Source organism: Rhineura floridana, chromosome 1, assembly GCF_030035675.1.
Source record: "Rhineura floridana isolate rRhiFlo1 chromosome 1, rRhiFlo1.hap2, whole genome shotgun sequence".
Taxonomy (NCBI): Eukaryota; Metazoa; Chordata; class Lepidosauria; order Squamata; family Rhineuridae; genus Rhineura; species Rhineura floridana.
In genome coordinates this window covers 112,127,213-112,145,757 of record NC_084480.1, presented here as the reverse complement: position 1 = coordinate 112,145,757, position 18,545 = coordinate 112,127,213, and the positions used below count along the sequence as shown (strand labels likewise).

The 18,545-nt window shown below is 38.2% G+C and overlaps 1 protein-coding gene across 18 annotated transcripts in view; it reads left to right on the top strand.

Annotated features, from left to right (window-relative positions):
* PTPRD (protein tyrosine phosphatase receptor type D) overlaps positions 1-18,545 on the top strand; it is a 2,140,456-nt gene that overhangs the window by 2,066,643 nt on the left and 55,268 nt on the right. For all 18 annotated transcript variants that reach the window (XM_061629619.1, XM_061629614.1, XM_061629634.1 and 15 more), the window contains 3 exons: positions 1,927-2,102; positions 11,856-11,975; positions 12,705-12,859. In XM_061629619.1, coding sequence (XP_061485603.1) covers positions 1,927-2,102; positions 11,856-11,975; positions 12,705-12,859 — 451 coding nt within the window. The remainder of the gene's footprint in view (positions 1-1,926; positions 2,103-11,855; positions 11,976-12,704; positions 12,860-18,545) is intronic.

Here is an 18,545-nt window from a genome sequence, read left to right as displayed (position 1 = left end):
AATTAAAGATTAAAGTGTTAAAAACAAAGAGTCGCATCAAATCTCAAAATAACTACAGCAATGTTATGAGCACAGGTCAAACAGCCACACACACTTCAAACAAAAAGTATTTGAGCGTTTGTCATTTATAAACCCATTTAAGGATTTATACCACCAGCATCAACCCAAACACAAGACTCCTCTATTTTTCTCCCATGAGTGGGAAAGCAATGATCCTTCCACCCATTGCCACCCTGGGCTCCTTCTGGGAGGAATGATGGGATATAAATTTAATAAATTAAAGAAATAAATGCTGCTGTTACAGTCAATTTAAAAGTTCTTTTCAAAAAATTATTTAAAAAAACACAAAACCAAGAGACTGAACAACACTGGACTACACTTCAGGGTTGTCATACACAACTCCCTCTCAGCCCCCCCCCATATCTGTACAGCCACACTAGGCTACTTTGCAGGGCTGATGTAACCTATGCATTCTCCTGATCGATGAATATACTAATGATTTTTGTGTGCATGTACATGTGTGTGTGTGTGTGTGTGTGAGAGAGAGAGAGAGAGAGAGAGAAAGATACATATATATATATATCTTTCTCGTGGCTGTATAATAAGCAAAAGGAAAGTTCTGTTAAATGAGATTATTCTGTTATAACTTAAGCTTTTATATTTATTTTGAACAGTTTATTTATTGAGGAAGCTGATGGCTAGAAGTGGGACAACAGTGTAGCCCAACCTTGGGCAACTCACTAGCGAAGCACGGTCACAGAAGACCAGTGGGAAAGATTAAGAACTGGTGCACTCTTTTGATTTATTTTAAAGCTGTCAACTTAAGTCACTGAGGTTTATCAGTGTTCAGAAAAGGGAGTACATTTTCTTTTTCATTCCATTCCCCAGCTAGGTTCCCAAGTACAGCCACCTTGGTTCCTCCAATTGTCTTACATCAGACAAAGTAAACAGACTTTGATTGGCAAGATGGTTGGGAGGGGCATATGGCAGGCCAGCATCCTTTCCCACCTCAGTGGTCTTCTTAAGTTCACCCCTTTACTCTTTCCTGATATAAGTAAATTGCATTCCTGTGGTGAAAAGAAGGATTTTATTTTGGTAAGGTTAAAATCTACTCACAAACATGAGACATTACATGGCCCAGCCTCCACTGATAAAGAAGCCTCATCAGGAACAAAGGCGAATGGTATCTCAGTTCACAGACTTAAGACACATTGCGCCCTTTGGGCTCCGTCCAGTATAGAGGTTTTGTTCTGGTGAATAACTCACTGGGAGTGGTCTATTTTAACCTAAATCATTCTCTCAGGAAGTACTGACTGGCCAATTATCCCCCATGTTACACACTTGCATATTTCTTCCTGTTTGTAAATAAAATACTCTTCCTTTTGCACATTAGTGTTTGCCATGGTAAGACCTTTCAGACAATCATTTCCCTGACTGCAGTCTGAAGTGGTACTGAAGTTGTATGGGTAGGAGAAGCAGCACCAAACATGCAGGCATGCACCCCCCCTCCCCAGCTAATCTGTGCAGATCAGCTGATGAGGAAAGAGTTATTACCCCCTTCCCACTCATCAGATGATGGATCAGATGGTAGATCTGATGACATTTGCATCCTCATCAGGCAACAGGCCTTGGCAGAGATCTGTAAACTTCTCTGCTCACTCTAGTGCCATGTCTACTTTTCTTTTTTCTCCCTTTTGGCTACAAAAGCTTACAACAAGCATATCACGGTAATATCTCAATAAAATGCAAAAGAACCTAGAATTAAAAACAAGAGCAACACAAATACCATCTTAAGATACAAAGAAAAAAAGAAAAAATATATAACATTGGAAAGTACTGAAATGTCAAGTTATTTTGCTTCCTAATCAGAAAATTAAGATATAACAGTGTGAACTGTCAAGGATATGTCCTCTTTTTGCTTTCTAGGCATACCAGGGAGTGATTATATAAATGCTAACTACATAGATGGTTACAGAAAACAGAACGCCTATATAGCAACCCAAGGACCTCTCCCTGAAACATTTGGAGATTTCTGGAGAATGATGTGGGAACAAAGGGGCGCAACTGTTGTCATGATGACCAAACTGGAAGAAAGGTCCAGGGTAAAGTACCTTTATATTTCTGTATTTAGCTAATCTTCTTTTTACAAATAGTTTATAATGCTGACTTTCAAACGTGATTGGGTCCCATCATTTTCTAGAAGTCCAAAATATCTGTAATAATTTCATTCATTTTAGCTCTTTCATTGAACCTACATTGCATAAAATATGTTTAAAACTACAAAAATACTCTTTGTTTTTAAGGAACAAATGTATTCTTTGTTTTTAATGTGTTCCTTTTTTCTCCACCTTGGTATATGAAAACCTTCATGCATATTCCCTTGAACGTCTACCAAACAAGTTCTATTTATTTCACTGTGTGTGTGTGTGTGTGTCTTTTGTGTTTGATCCATCAAGGCAATGCAATGATATAGATCTTTAAATGCATGCAGCATTTTTATTTTATTTTATTTGCTTTAGGGGTCCTAGGACTTATACACACAACCTGTTCATGTGATAGCACTTTCCCATTTTCCTAGTGATAAACTGCAAGTTTCATTAGCATTGCTTGTGTGGGACTATCATGTTTCTAAGTACATATCAATCTCTGTTATCACATTGGCTTATGACCTTATACAGGAAGAAAAGCTGGGATGTGATATGAAAAGACAATCTGTGTTAACAGATCTGGGTTGATAACTTAACACAGTCACTTGATATCTGCAGCGAGAACACTGTTAAATGTTGTCTTTAAAACCAATTGTATTAACCAAATGCAATCTAAAGTACTGTGCTATTCTAGTTTCTTATTATTTGTCCCTTACTTAAAATGTTATGGGGATATATTTGGCAAATCTACCCAACCCCATAACCATTACAGTATTGAAAAAGTTATTGATTGCATGCATATTCAACCTGCATTAATATTATTACTTATAATATCTGTTGGTAATGATGATTCTAGCGTAGGACAAATTTTCATCAGCCTATTCTGTTTTATCTTGGTGCAGCAGGCTTTAGTTAGCCTCAGTATGGAAAGATGATTTGAGTTAGGCAAATGAAATTCTGCCTCTTTTTGTCATCTGCTTTTAATAATAAAGCTAACTTCTAAATGGTATTTAGTGCTACCACCAGTGTGATGGAACAAACACTTCTTTGCAGAAGACTTTGTTACTTAAATGTTCAGAGTTTATCATAACACTGCAGGCCATGCCTAGACCATTCACAGAAACAAGTTTTACAATAACCAAAATGAAATTTTGCTAAATCCACTTATTAATTGCTTTTTTCAGTTTCCAGTTAACTCCACTGTCTGTTTTCATTATTCTCTCAAAAGTGCTGGTCATAATAATAATGCTGTTAGCATATGATTTTATTTGTGGCAGCACGCGTTTTCAGACTGAGAGTCCAGTTAGCTTGCATATAATAGATTAGAACCTATATCTTCCACTTAAGGTGGGGTTTTAGTGGTTATTAAAATCTAGTAATTTAACACCCTATCTGATCAATGATAGCCCATATATTTAAACCACACATATATAAACTGTCTTTTGGAGCAGTTTCCTGCAACAATAATAAACGTTATGTCGATTTCCTGCTTCCCTAAAGGCAGTACTGCATAAATTGTGATCCAGCAAGCTAAATGCAGCCCACCAGTTTGGACTGCAAAATCCAAGGGAGCTGCAAGCTAAGATAAATGATTGAAGAGCTGCATTCAGTTTGATTGCACACATTGTGAAGGCCTACTAAATATCTACTTTGGTTGATGAATTGTAGGACTCCTATAAGTGTCTACCTAGGTATGCACAAAAATATCACTATTTGCCTGAAAAGGGTCAAATTTTATGTGCACCCCAAGATAACACGTGCAAAGCTTCAAGAATGCACAAGAAGTGCCTCCTGCTGCTATCACCACCTGCACCTGCCCCTTCCCCAAGTCAAAGAAACTGATATTGGGACGGAAAATAGTGGTGTTGGGCAACCCTAGCCCCCGGTGGAGAATTGTAGTATATGATGATAATGATAGAATATAATGTCTGCACAGCTTATGATTGAACACAATCTGCTAGTCCACCTGGGTTCAATAAATGTTCTGCTTTTATTGCCATGCAGGAAATGGGGGAAGGATGTCAAACATAGCTGGTGAACTTTGTCCAGCTTTCTGGGCCTGAGATTGTGGAGGCTTGATAACAGGAAAAGACAAGATATTTCTCACACTTTTAATTTTTTAATACTACAAATCAGGCGAATATAGCCCAAATGAGATGAAAGATGCTAAAGTACTATTAAAATACAGCTGACATCCTAGCACTGTTATTATTCTTTGGGGGGTTTTTTTGTATTTTATGCTGCTTGTGAGACAGAGAGCATGGAAGAGAATCATTTTTTCCCCTGCACTGGCAAGCTTGATAATTATTTTATCTGGAAGGCAAGAGCATTCTGCTGTGGGACTTCATCTCCTTTCCATCTTCCTTTGTATTTTTGTTTACTTTCTTTCCTGTTGCTCAGTCCTGCAGCTTTGCTTTAGCATTTCTAACCTGTGCTGCATAGATAAAGGGATTTTTTTAAGGGATGTGGGAGAAGCATCAGCAGAAACAAACTTTGTAGGTTCATTAGCATGTGTTAGATGTCTGACTAACATCAGCTTTGAGAACTTACATATTCAACAGCTGAGTACACTGAATGAAGATGTTACAGTGAATTAGGTATTCATGTGTCTGCCTTGGGGGAAGCTGCAGGGCAAGGGGAGCTCTTTCATTTATAACCCTTCACACTTTATTGTTTTCACTTTAAATGTCATCTTCCAAATCTCACTTGACCTAATCCAGACCTCAGAGAAAGTCAGTCCTATTACTTTGCTATCACACACATAATGTATAGCAAAAAGGATTATGCACGCTATGGTGCATGGAAGAATGTTGATAACATATTTATTACATGCATGAGTTTCATTTGTATGAAACGAAAGGAAAATATTAAGCAGTAGAAACTGGAGATTAGAAATAGCAACTGACAGTTACAGACAGAAATACATAAAGCGATTCAAAGCATTAATATTTGTATATTTGTGCCTTGTGGTAGGATTCATTTCTATAAAATTTCCATGTGCAGCGTTACATCCTTTTTTGGTTCACTTCTTTCAACTTACAAACCCGTTGTGGTCTCAAATTGTTTCCATGCTGCATTATTTATCCAATCAAAAATTTAAATTGCTCTGGGCTACCAGCAAAAGGTGGAAGGAGTTTGCAACTAAACTCAGATGCTGTTCTGTAGAAATACCATTTTCGTTGTCCACTAAATAAAGTGTTTGAGGAAGATACGTTATGGCTTGGTAACTAGTAAATTATTGGCTACAACCTATTCCAACAGAGTCACTCTGTAATATTCTATGTGGCAAAGGGTTCATTAATGTCTCTTTTCCATAGTCATTAACCAAGTTTTTCTTATATCAATGATACTGGGCTTAAAGCCAGACTCCTTGATCCATTTAGGAGCTATACACCCAAGGAAACAGGCTTCTGTGATATCTCTGACTGGATAGGTATTGCATGTGCAGTTCTCCAGTACACACCAACAGCCACAGATGTGTACATATAGACAAGTAAGAAAAGGTAGATTTAGGATGGAAGTGGGAAGCTGGATTAATTCTCTTCCCTACTCTGCTAATCCTTTCCCACCAGCCAGCTGACTGGTGGGAGCTTCTTGTATTCAGCTGTGTGTCCACAGCCCTGGCTATGCACACATGCTTTGTTAGATTAGAATCTTCAAATGCAAAATCCTGTGGTGAATTGGAGCCAAAATATGCCAATATCTTCTTCAGTAGCATGGCATAGACTAGATAGAAACACTTTAATTAATATACCACTTAATACATTTCATAGCATGTCACATCAGAAAAGACATTAGGCATCCATGTGTCATGGGGCCCTCCCACATCACAGCCCCTTCCTGTCCCCCATTTTACCTTGGGCAAAGGAACTGGAGCATGATACATTCACCATCTTTTTAGCCCGGTTGATGACAGTGGTGCTAAAAGAGGCATGAAAGAGATCCTACAAATGATCCTCCCATCAGGAAAGAAAGATTAACCAAGATGAGTCCTCTGTCGTCACAGATCTTGGTTGTTCTCCTCTTTCCCGATGGGATAAGTGCCTGATAGCAACAGAGCATGACTGCATTGCTCTTTTTAGCACTGTCATGATTAGCAAAGCTAGAATTTTCAAATATCACAATACCAACGACAAAAATCCATAAAGTGTAGACCAAGATCTAGCCTTGTGCAAGCCCAGTGTAGTTTTTCCTTTTTTCTTGGAACAGTTGACTGGGCACCCCTCCACTTCAACAATGTCTTAATATAACCTGGTTTATTTATTTCTTTACTATTTAACAAAATTTATATATCACTTACTCAACAGAAGACCTCTAAGATATTTACAAATAACAATTAAAATATTTATTTATTATATAGATAAAAGCAAACATTAAAAGCAAGTTAATATAAAATTAATATAAATAAAATCAGCAGTTTTAAAAACAATTGTGCACAATAAAATTACATTCTAAGATTGCATGTTAAAATTACATGCCTGAGTAGACTTACTGGGAAAAAAATGGTTTTTAGTAGATATTAAAAACAATACAGCGAAGGAGTGTTTTAAACTCCTCTCCATTTAAAAAGTAGTTTGCTATGTGACATCAGGGCCTTTTTGTATGAGACAAACAAGTATAAATGCTAAGGAACCAGTTTCACAGTTTTTTTAGATCCTGGCCATAGTACAAAGCTTCACCTGAGTATACTGTGGCAGGATATTGTGCTTACTATCACTACAAGTCTGATTTTCAAACCACAGTGCAGGTGTATTAATGTGGCTTGCTGATCCATAGTGAAGTCACCATGAGTTGAAAGCTCTGATACCTGCTGAGAATGTGTCACTGCTGAGAATAAGATCTCCACACATCATACCATTTACATGACCACTTTGCCACATCAGTCAACACACAAAGTTTTCATCATATAAATTAACAAAATAATTGGAATTTTAATTGGTTTTTCCCACTTACCTTCTTACTGATGGAAATAGGTACCAGGTGGAAGAAAAGACTGGAGGACTTACATGTTGAGTGGATTTTACTGTTGAAGTCACGTGAAATGCAGGCTTGCTGAGAAGTTGCAAACAATCCAGAGGGTTACAATATTGAAAAGTAATGCGTGTAACTCTCAAAATAACCATTTATTTGAGCTGTCTTTTAGATTTCTCCCAAGTTATTCTTTTTCTTTTACTGGTATTTTTCTCTCTTCTTTGGTGAATACTGCTTTTCACTTGTAGCTTTTGCCAAATCAAGCAATGATTTAAAACTAGAATTCTATTATAAGTATGATTTCCAGCAATTTAGGCTGCATTGTAAGAGATTGATCAGTACACTGCATTCTTACTCCTAAACCCGCATGTCTCCTAAATCAGGTTCATGTTTGGCAGCAGGTTTCTGTCTAGTCTAGAGGCAGCAAGGCAAGTTGATCAGTTTGCACTGTGCATGAATGAATGCCATTTCACAGAGCAAAAAAAATCTTGCTATGTAGTCCAACTGGCAGCGATGATACAATTTGTTTTTAACCTGACACCTACCTTGTGCTAATGTTACATTAAAAAACTCTGTAGGTTAATTTTCTACTTCTTTTCTGTATTGATAGTACAATCTATCAGTTAACTAATAAGCACACATTGAAAAGTCTTATCAGGTTGAATCTTCAAAATAAATGCCCTACTAAATATCAAATATGTCAGCAGAAATTAAAACTACAAAGGAAAAACTAAGTATTTCATCCTTATAAAATCAGCAGGTCTTCTGAAGCAAGTTCACAGGTTGAAAATACACTCAAGGAAATCTTGAAGGGAGGGGTCTCTCCAAGGCAGTGAAGAAAAGAAGCCAAATAAAGTCTCACTTATTACTATCCCACAGGAGTTTTTAAAATCTAGACACTAGATCTTTCTACTGCAAAATTATCACTCTACTCTTGAATGTCAAGAATTGTATTCATCATTTTTGTGGGATTTTTTTTATATGGAAATTTGCCTCCTTCAGCGCCATTGATGCAAGTCGGGATCATCTTTTGGCATCTGTGACTTGCTGGAGTGTGAAGGTTCATGAATATTCTTTGGTAATAGATACAGATTTTTAAAGTCATCAGGTTTGAAATGGTGTCAACTTCCATGCTTTGTGAAGAAGTCATTCAGTGTTCACTGCCCCTAAAGCTTTCATTTCAGCAAGTGGACGGTGTCATTTCTACAGATGGCAGCATACAGGAGTCTTCTGTTACATCTTGCATAAAAAGAAAATTGGGAGACTGCACCTTGTATGCATTTCATGTTTAGAAACCTTTGACATCAACCTCACAGCTGTCTTGTTAGAATGATAAACTCTTACTCTAAAGGTAGCAAAACTGATACTGCTTCTCGCTGAATTTCTGAAGACATTGTTAAGCTGTGCTGCTTGATTATTCAAGTTACTGTCTTCTGACATGAGGGGATGAAACTCTTCCCACCAAAGATACACAGACAGCACATCGTGCCCTCTCACTGGAGCTTTTCTGTCTATAGCTCTTTTAACTCAGACACATTTCTTCCATCAGCAACCCACCACTCCTGCCCCTCAGAACAAGAACACTGCTCAGTTATTCCTCTTATCCTCAAAACGTTGGTGTCTGTTACTGGTTTTACTTGGTTCATTTTGTATACCAAGACTACTAAGTAATAATAATATTAACTTCAATCTGTCCCAGTACCAGATGACTGGATAGTTTTCTTCGGAGCTTGACTGCAAAACTGTTTTCCAAATGCAATTTATATGCTAAGTTATAACCCACTCATCCCAACGCATAATCCAACACATTTGCTAGGTAATATGGCCTCCCATGGGTTTAGTAAGCTTCCAGGCTTTGCTACCACCAAGGAGCAGTTTTCTGTAACTGTCAGACCACAATTTTTATTTATTTGTTTAAAAAAGCAATTCTCTCAGAGCTGGTTACAGTAAAAAAAATCACAATTGAAAAAGAATTAACCATAAAAATTACAATAGAACAAGGCACAGCAGACCAATAAAATAAAATGCCAGCATACAGTCTCAAGAAGCCTTGGCAAATAGAACTTGTGACATCCAGCACAAGGCCTGTCCCTTAGAGATCACTGGATGCACCAGGGTAACTAGGTGTCTAGTAGTCCAGCCTGTCCATTTCGTTCAGACTCACCACAAGCTTACATGAGGTAAAACACTGCTATCTAGAGCAACTGAGCTCTCCTTAAATATGCTTGACTGTGCAGATAAAGGCAAGAATGTGGGATGAGATATATCTTACCCTGGAATCCATCCAGACTAGATCAAGTATTTGAACTAGCAGTTTAAAGACCATGATAAATAAGAACTTGCAGTATTTCAATAAAGAATAAGAAACAATGTGTCTGCCTAAGAAACTGACCCTACATGTTTAACACCACTTTACTACCAGCTTTTTAACCTGTTAGTTTTCAAACTGATGCCTGTAACTGCCATTCTCAACGGACTTTCCCCACCTGTCTCTCACCCTGGTTTCACCTACCATTCCATCTCACTCGTCTGCTGTCCTCCTCTCACTCATTTTTCTCTGGCATTAAGACGTGAAGTGCCCTTTAAAATCAAATAGGTAATCTCTATGAAGTCTTGTAGTTAAAAGACCCATTAATCTAAAGCCATGATAGGTTTCATAAAAGATTGCTCATTAAAAAAAAAATATTTTTGTATGTTTTCTGACATAGTTCATTCTAAACATCCTGTATCAAAGAAATTCAGTCTCACTATGGTACTTTTCTATTTGTAGTAAAGCTTCAATCTTCAAACTGCTTACTTCAGAAACCAATGGTGCTATTTGGATAAAAGTGATTTAGGGATTATGGTTTCATCTGATATGTTCTGCAGCAGCATTATACAAATGTGAATGGGTGCAACATAGGGTTTGAAATGGTAAATTTCCAGTGGAGTGGTGGCTTTGCAATCTTCAGAGCTGGTTCAAACCACAGGATGAACCACAACATCTATAGAGATCACTGGCTCAGGCAGCTGCTACAGGCAAATGCTCCTGGAACAGTGGCATTGCATGGTACATAAAAGATGGAGGGCACAGGCCCGTGACACAAATCTGCATATGTTAATTTATATATATATAGATGTCTCAAGGCAAATTAAGATGGCAGGTGGCTGGGGTCTCACCAGCACTAGGTTTTTCAAGTGCACCTAGCTGCTTTGTAAGCAACATAAAAAATTAAAAGTTTTTTAAAAGTGATTGATTGAGTGATTGATTGATTGATATGTCACCTTTCCACAGTGACCTGTGCCCAAGTGGCTTACAACAAACACTCAAAATAAAAGCACTGGGGTAGGGGAGATGAGTCAGTTTACAAAACATAGCAATACATTCAAATAAGACAAAAGTAAACAATTTAGCAAACATAAAATAAATTCAATATTACAAAAGAAATAATCTAAACGTAATTACATAAGTACAATCCATCTCTTTGGCCTTTGTCAAAGTGAAGGAAAGGGGCAGGAAATCTGGGGCCCAGGGCAGCAGACATAGTGCTCAGCCCCCAGGTCTCCCTCCACTATGTAGTATTTTCTTCCAGCCCTCCTTTAATCCATGCTCACCACATGGAGAGAGCAGCCACTGCTTCTGCCTTCTCCCTGTCACAAATGCTATCTTCCTTCCTTGCCTTCACTTATACTTTTGGTTTTTGCCCAGTTTGTTTGTTTGATGCAGTTTTTTCCCCCTTTGTTTGAAAAAAAAAGGCAAAAAAAAAAAAAAAGAGCAGCAGATGTATCTCTTACCCTGGAACTAAATAAAGGCAGGTCACTTGAAGATCGGCTCTGTCCCAACAGAACAACACACAGCTCTCTTGTTTTGTTCTTTAAGAATTCCTGGTTTTTTACTGTGCACACATCCCAAGCTAAGAATGAGAAAGGTGGAATAAGAACTAGTTTCTTTTATCAGATGACATGGTTTCATGAACCCTTCCCCCCCCCCGACTCCCTATATTATGTAGTTGCTCCATGGCTTATGTAGTTGCGCTGATGATCCTTTTCAGCCATGGCCCCCAAGCTTTGGAATACCCTAACCCCAAGAAGCCCACTCTGCTGCCTCCCTGATGGTTTTCCAGAGACTTCTGAAAACCATCTTGTTCCAGAGAGCCTTTGGGCGGGATGGAAGGCAGAGCCTGAAACTGGTTTTATTCTTCTTTTTTTTAGTTTTACTTTTTTAGTCCCTTTTAGTATCACTCCCCTATATTTCTCAACTGTATTCTATGCATTTTTTCTATTTTAATGTTTTTTGTGTTTTTATTGTGTATGATTTTATTGTGAGCCGCCCTGAGGGCCCTATTGTAGGCTAGAAGGGCAGGCTAGAAATATTTTAAATAAATAAATAAAATAAATGTATACCATCTGGTATACTGAGTTCCAAGAGCACATATCAAGCATTCTTAAAGACCCTGCTTTCCTGTAAAACATCCCCTGTAAAATCTGCAGAATCCAGGCTCAAGCTCCCATTGTCCCATTTGATATATTGAGTGCTCAAGAAGCTATTTATATAGTGTTCCCCAAATGCCCCATCCTCTTTTCCCTCTCCTTCTGTATTATCTGGATCATTTCCACAACAGCTAGAGCACATGCTGTTGGGGTGTCTCCTATCTCAACATAGTATTCTCTACAGCCTGTTTCTATTAATTTTAAACTGAACAACGTGATGCATGGTGTTTAAAGTGAATATATTTCTACCCAAAATGTTTGTTGCAGGTCAAATGTGATCAATATTGGCCAAGCAGAGGAACAGAAACGTACGGCCTGATCCAGGTGACCTTGTTGGACACTGTCGAATTGGCAACATACTGTGTTAGAACATTTGCACTTTACAAGGTACTTCTGTCTAGTGTATGCATCAGATATGATTTGGTGGGGAGAAAGGGAGGGGCATTGTTGTGTATAACAATATAACTGAACTGTATAAACTGTGTAATCCAGCTCCTTGCAACAGCTTCCTATCCAAAGTCTCCTGGGGGGAAAAATGATAATGTTCCTAGTCATTTTCAAACATCTTTACAATTATAAATTATAAATCTTATAATATTTACAGTTACATAGCATTTTTTTACTTTAACCCCAATAAGTATTGTTGCATCTTTTACCCATTAACTTTTCGCCTCTTCCCTCCATAGACCTAGTAAACAGTTCCTGTCCCTTTTTATTTCAGCCTTTTAATTATTTGATTCTTTGATCTTTTTTCTAAGTGAAATATATCTAATACCTTTAGTTTCGTCTCATATGTTAATTATTCTAAATGCTTTACAAGCTACCCGATAACTCCTTACAACTTGGCTGCCATAGAAGTAGTAAATAGTGCTGTGCATGCATTGTTCAGCACTATCACTTAGAATTTCATTATTGTGATTAGTCAAATACAGCTAGCTATCGAATGTGTGTCACAGCTGTAGATTAGCCACAGATTCAGTTTGCAGGATGAGATAGCTTGTGTCTAAATGGAACTTTATTTAAGTCTTGTGATGATGTAGCACTATGCCTTAACTTCACTCTGGACCAATGCTATGACATTAACTGGTCATATCAACCAACGTTCTTATGTGGCAGAATGGATCAAGTGAGAAGAGAGAAGTGAGGCAGTTCCAGTTTACTGCCTGGCCTGACCATGGAGTTCCAGAACACCCTACACCATTCCTAGCTTTCTTACGACGAGTCAAAACTTGTAATCCTCCTGATGCTGGACCAATGGTTGTTCACTGCAGGTAAATGCAGCCTCTACTGTAAAAACATTGCTAAGTGACATTTTAATGCCATATTCCAGTGGTTCGTAATTTATTCTAAATATTGTATAGCATTACATACCCATTTCATATAACTTGTTTTCCATTATCTGGCAGTTCTAATTATCTGAATACATGATGGTTATAGTCCAGACCCCCCATCCTGAAACTAGCTTCACAAGCCCAAAGGAAGCTATAGAGGGTGGTAGTGGTTGTTTTCAAACAGCAGCTCCTTATGCAACATGGTGAATTGTTTTAAAAGCTGACAGGAAGATGTAAAACAGTTTGTGTTAAAACAATGGGGGTTGTTTGCATTAAAAAATCAAAAATTCCACTAGATTCCCACAGCTATAATCCTATGCACATTTACCCTCAGGAGTTGCCCTTAGATTTGTGGATCCTGACCATGAGATACATAGCCCATCCGAGCAGAATATTCATGTGCATGCTTGTGTTTTCTTATGCCCTTTCCTGTGGAGACCTCCCAGTGTGGCTTGCTTACATGGTCCCCCAACCTTCTGGGAGCAGATTTTCAATTTCATGGGTGTTTTTGAGCTTTCATGTATGCACAGAGGCCCCTCTCATGCCAGCTATAGCATTATATAATAGTATCTGTTTGCTGGGTTGAGATACTCTGAGAACTTTTCTGGGGAAGGCTAAACAAGAGAAACAGGTGGTGCACGCTTGTGCAGCTTGGGATCTCTTTCATTTTGCTCAGCATACAGCTTGACCAGTTGAACTTCTAAAGGCAAAAGCATCCAATTGTTCAAAACCTTGGATATCCACCGAGTGTTTTGAAAAACAATATACTCAAATAGCATGAAACCAAGTCTGTTCTGGTGTTCTGGTACAGTTGTGCAGATCCATTCACTTCATTTGTGAAAAAGAAGTTTGTTATTACTCAGTGGCATATGCCACACTTCATGCAATTTTATTTATACCTTTAATTTGTTTTACATGAAATGTGAGGCAATTGAATAAGCAATTTCAAACAGTCTTGAACAGAAATGACCTGCTGCTGAATTTTTACTTATTTATAAAAATAGAAACCCATGCTTCTAATTCCTATGCACTACTCAAGGCAGTTTACAACAATTTAAAATTGCAGTATCATATAAATAAAAATTCAACAATAAAATATATTAAAAATTCAACAATAAAAATACATTAGAATACAACAAAGGCAGAGGCCATAGATAAAACATAACATTTAAATAAAACACTAGATGCTTAACAGGCAAAGGCTGAAGGAATAAAAAATGTCTGTACCAACAAGCAAAAAGCAAACAGAAAGGTGACCCCTCACTCTTCACAGGGCAAGGTGTTCCACAGTACTGGAGCAGCCACTGAGAAAGTCTTATCCTTTGCTGCAGTCAGCCATGTGTCACCCTAGCTGGGACACAGAGAAGGACATCTCTTTTGATCTTAAGGAGCAGGCAGGATGGTATAAGAGGAGACAATCCCTCTGGTATCCTGGATCCAACCCCTTTAATATCGAGGCATGCCTGGCTTTTCACTTTCTGCCACACTGTTGTTTTTACTCTCAAAATTTAACCAGCTTACTTTTCAGTTCTCATTTTGTCCTTTCCTAGGCTGCAATCCCATGTATACTTATCTAAAAGTCAGTCACAGTAAATATAGTAGAACTTTCTTCTGAGAAAAAGTGCATAGTATTGTATTCTTAAATGGGTTTTACCCTTCTCTCCATAAGGTTCCCACTTCATTGTGAGCAAAACATATTCTCTTATTCCCAGTTTCTCTAATTACTGAAATGATTTTGTTTTATGAAGTCCTCCTCCATGTTACCTTTTTTTTGTTTTAGTTTTTGTTTCCAGAACCGAGCAAACTGTTGATGCTAGATTATGGGGGGGGGGGAAATCGTAAACATCTCTCAAATAAGTTTTCATGTATAAATTTGAGAGACACAACTGAAAGACTTGACATGAAAACTGTGGATGTAATTTTCATGAGTGCCAAAAAAGCTTTTAACACAGTATAGCTAAAAACTGAAGATAAAAATAAACAATTCTGTTAGGCAACAGTGATAAAGTACTGGGTGAATTGTTTTCTTGACTGACTATCTAGGCAATTAAGTTTCTACTTAGAACATGTGATTGGCCCTCTATAATCTATCCCTTGAAATTTCCTTCAGAGTGTGTACTCCAATTATATATTATGGCACCAATCCAAAGAGGTATGCTTGTCCTATTTAAATCAGTGGGACGAGTTAGTTGTGACTGTCTTCTCCCACTGATTTCAACAGAATTTAAAACATAACTTTCTCTTGATTGTGACCTTTCAGATTCACTATACCAAAATGCTACTACCAAAAGCAAAAGCAGCTGCAAACTAGGCAGTTTCTACATGAAACTGACAGTTTCTACAGGAAAACAAAATGGAAAATAATGGCTTTAATTGCACAGTTAGATTTATACTGCTTTGTCCCTTTCTGCTAGGGTTGCCAGGCTCAGGACCTGAGAATGATTCTGTATCTTGTAAGAGAAGAGAAAATCCAGCCAAGTGCAGGTTTTCTTGCAACACTGTAATGGGAAATACCACAAGGTGAAATTCTCCCTTTCCCCTGCACAACTTTTAAAGATACAGAAGTCCTCTTGGTTGCCAGGCTTCTCTTAAAGATACAGAATCATTCTCAGGCCCTGAGCCTGGCAACCCTACTTTCTGCTGACAGGATCTAATCCATGCATCTTCTCTTGGCTTCTGGGCCCTGTAAAAAAAAAATCTCCAAAGCCAATTTTGCTCCATCTATAAATGGCAGAGCCCTTACTATTAACAAATAATGTATGCACACTCAAGATTTTTTTAAAAAAATCTCTCAGCTCTAGATAACTTTTGAATACCTTGGCCTCCAGTTACGATACCCCAAATAAGGGTTCTTATCTCCTCATTAAAAAGGGGAAAGGCACCGGGGGAAGATATGATTCCCCCTGAACTTTTTATTAACTTTCCAGACTGGTGGGCCCCCATTCTGGCAAGATTATTTACTCAGATAAATCATACGGGTATTGTACCAGAGGGATGGAAGCAGAGTGTCGTCATCCCTATCTTTAAAAAAGGTGAGAGACAAGAGCCAAATAACTATCGGCCTATTAGTCTCTTGGATATTGGTGCAAAGTTGTATAGTAAATTTCTTTTGCTTAAACTAGAGGAGTGGGAAGCGGCCAATAGTGTTATCTGCCCTGAACAAGCAGGGTTCCGGAAAGGGCAGAGCACAGTTGACCATTGTCTCACCCTCTACTTTATAGCTAAACGTTCGGTGCTTGGACCCACAAAACATCTGTATGCCACCTTTGTTGATCTGGCGGCTGCTTTTGATTCAATTGACAGAAGCCGTCTATGGGCCAAGCTCGCCTGCACCAATATAGATAAGCGCCTTCTATACTTAATCAAAGAATTGTACTCTAATAATAACATAAGAATTAGAGTGGGAAATAACCTAACAGACCCAATTCTGGCTAATAAGGGGGTAAAACAAGGATGCCTCCTTGCACCTACCCTTTTTAATCTGTACTTGAACGATATTGTAGCAGAGCTGATGGGTCCAAATTTTTTTCCGCCTACAGTGGGCAGTAGGAAGGTTACAATGCTACTATACGCGGATTACATGGTACTTTTATCTCTTACCTCTATTGGCCTTAGGAGACTCTTGGCATCCCTAGAAGCATATTGTAATAAAGAACAATTACAAGTTAATTACCAAAAAACTAAAATAATGGTCTTTGGGAAAAGACATCATAAACATAAATGGACCATTGGTACACACCCAATTGAACAATGTCGTTCTTTTAAATACCTAGGGATTCTGTTCCAAGAAACCCTTTCATGGAAAAATCATATAGCTGCTACTAAACTTGCAGCCACTAGGTCAGCTGGGGTAATTCTTAAATTTTATAGAACTAAGGGGGGCCATTGCGTGGTCCCCGCCTTGAAAATTTATCAGAGCAAGGTTCTACCGCAGATTGTCTATGGGGCAGCTGTCTGGGGTTGGGAGCAAACATCTTTCCCTAGTTTAGAAGCTATTCAAAACAATTTCCTCAGACAGCTTCTGTGTCTCCCCCCCGGCACCCCTGCCGCGTTTATGCGTGCTGAATCTGGTTTACTTCCTGTTAGCGCCCGAATTCATAATACCCTGCTGGCATTCTGGGTCTCGCTAACAGATGCACCAGCCAAAATCCTATTGAAGTCTTGGTTCAACCGGATAGCGGCAGATAGTTTTTGGATTCTTAAAATATCAAATATATGTCATCTATATCATATTTCAACACAGCCTAATATACCTCACAATAGGATTAAAATTAAAGAACAGATTGAGCGGCACTGTGCTTGGATGGATAAATTGGCTATTGCCAATTCTAAGTTTTCACGGTGGTACGGTTTAATTAAAAATGACCATCTTAGGGCAAATTATCTATCTTACCCCTTTTCTGTACACCTAAGACATGCATTTATGGCGCTTAGGTTCCAGACAATGCCTAGTGCTATTATGTCTGGCCGATTCCTTCAGATACCATGGGTCCAACGCCTATGTATTTGCCAAGCGGGAAAGGTGGAAGATTTACCCCATTATCTGCTTGATTGCCCTCTTTATGCCCACCCAAGAAATAAATTTCTTGACATCTTGATCAAGCACTTGGATCCTAGTCGGGAGGAGCAAATAGTACCCTATCTTTTATCAGATAATGACTCTAGGGTCACCACCAGAGTGGCTCTTTTCGCCCTTGCAGCCCAAAAGTTGAGAGCAAAGTATTTAATAGATCTGGGGTCTATGGAACAATAGAGGCTGAAGGTGCCTCAACCCCATGGTCTCATTTTAGGATTTTAGGATTTTAATAAGTCCGAACTCATAGGTTTTATGATTTTTATATGTCAGAGTTTATGGTTATGTTTTGATGTATTGATTTTAAATTTTAAATGTTGCATGACTTTGTGATGGCCTATGGCCCGGCAAATAAACTTTGATGATGATACCTTGCAATACAGATTGTTAGGAAATTGGAGAAGGGGCCTGTTTGTTTTTGTCACTTGATAGAGCACTGTGTATATAATATATAGAAGGTACTTTATTCATAATAATGGTAATAACATTCCACTGGCACTTGATGTCATTGCTGTTGGTCACCTTTGTCAAACAGCAGAGCTAATGAATAACTAATGAATACCTTATAAATGCCTCATTTAGATACACGCTTCTACCTCTGCATAATATTCTGTCTATTCCAAAGCAATTTAGCAATATCACAGTCCAACTATGCCTCCATGCTTTAATTTGCAAAATTAGATGTCCATTTAATGAGCACGTTGTTTGAAATGCAGACTTAAATTCTATGAATCTGCATGGACAGAATGTAACATGTGGTCTATTGATAGCAGGAAAAGCACAGTTGTGTTTGAAGTCAGATTAATGCTGGCAAACCGGTGCTCATCAGATCATAGCAGAATAGCACCAGAGGGCATCTGGAAGCTTTATTATTTTGTTTTGAGAACTTCACAAATGTCTTAGCAATTGCTTCAGTAATATTACCCAGCAGCATCATATAAAAATGCAAGACTTTATCCCCTGTGCTTTTGTACCAATGCACCACTGGGCATTGCTTGAAAACACATATAACTTATGAAGTGTTCAGATACATTGCTAATGTCCATAAAATGA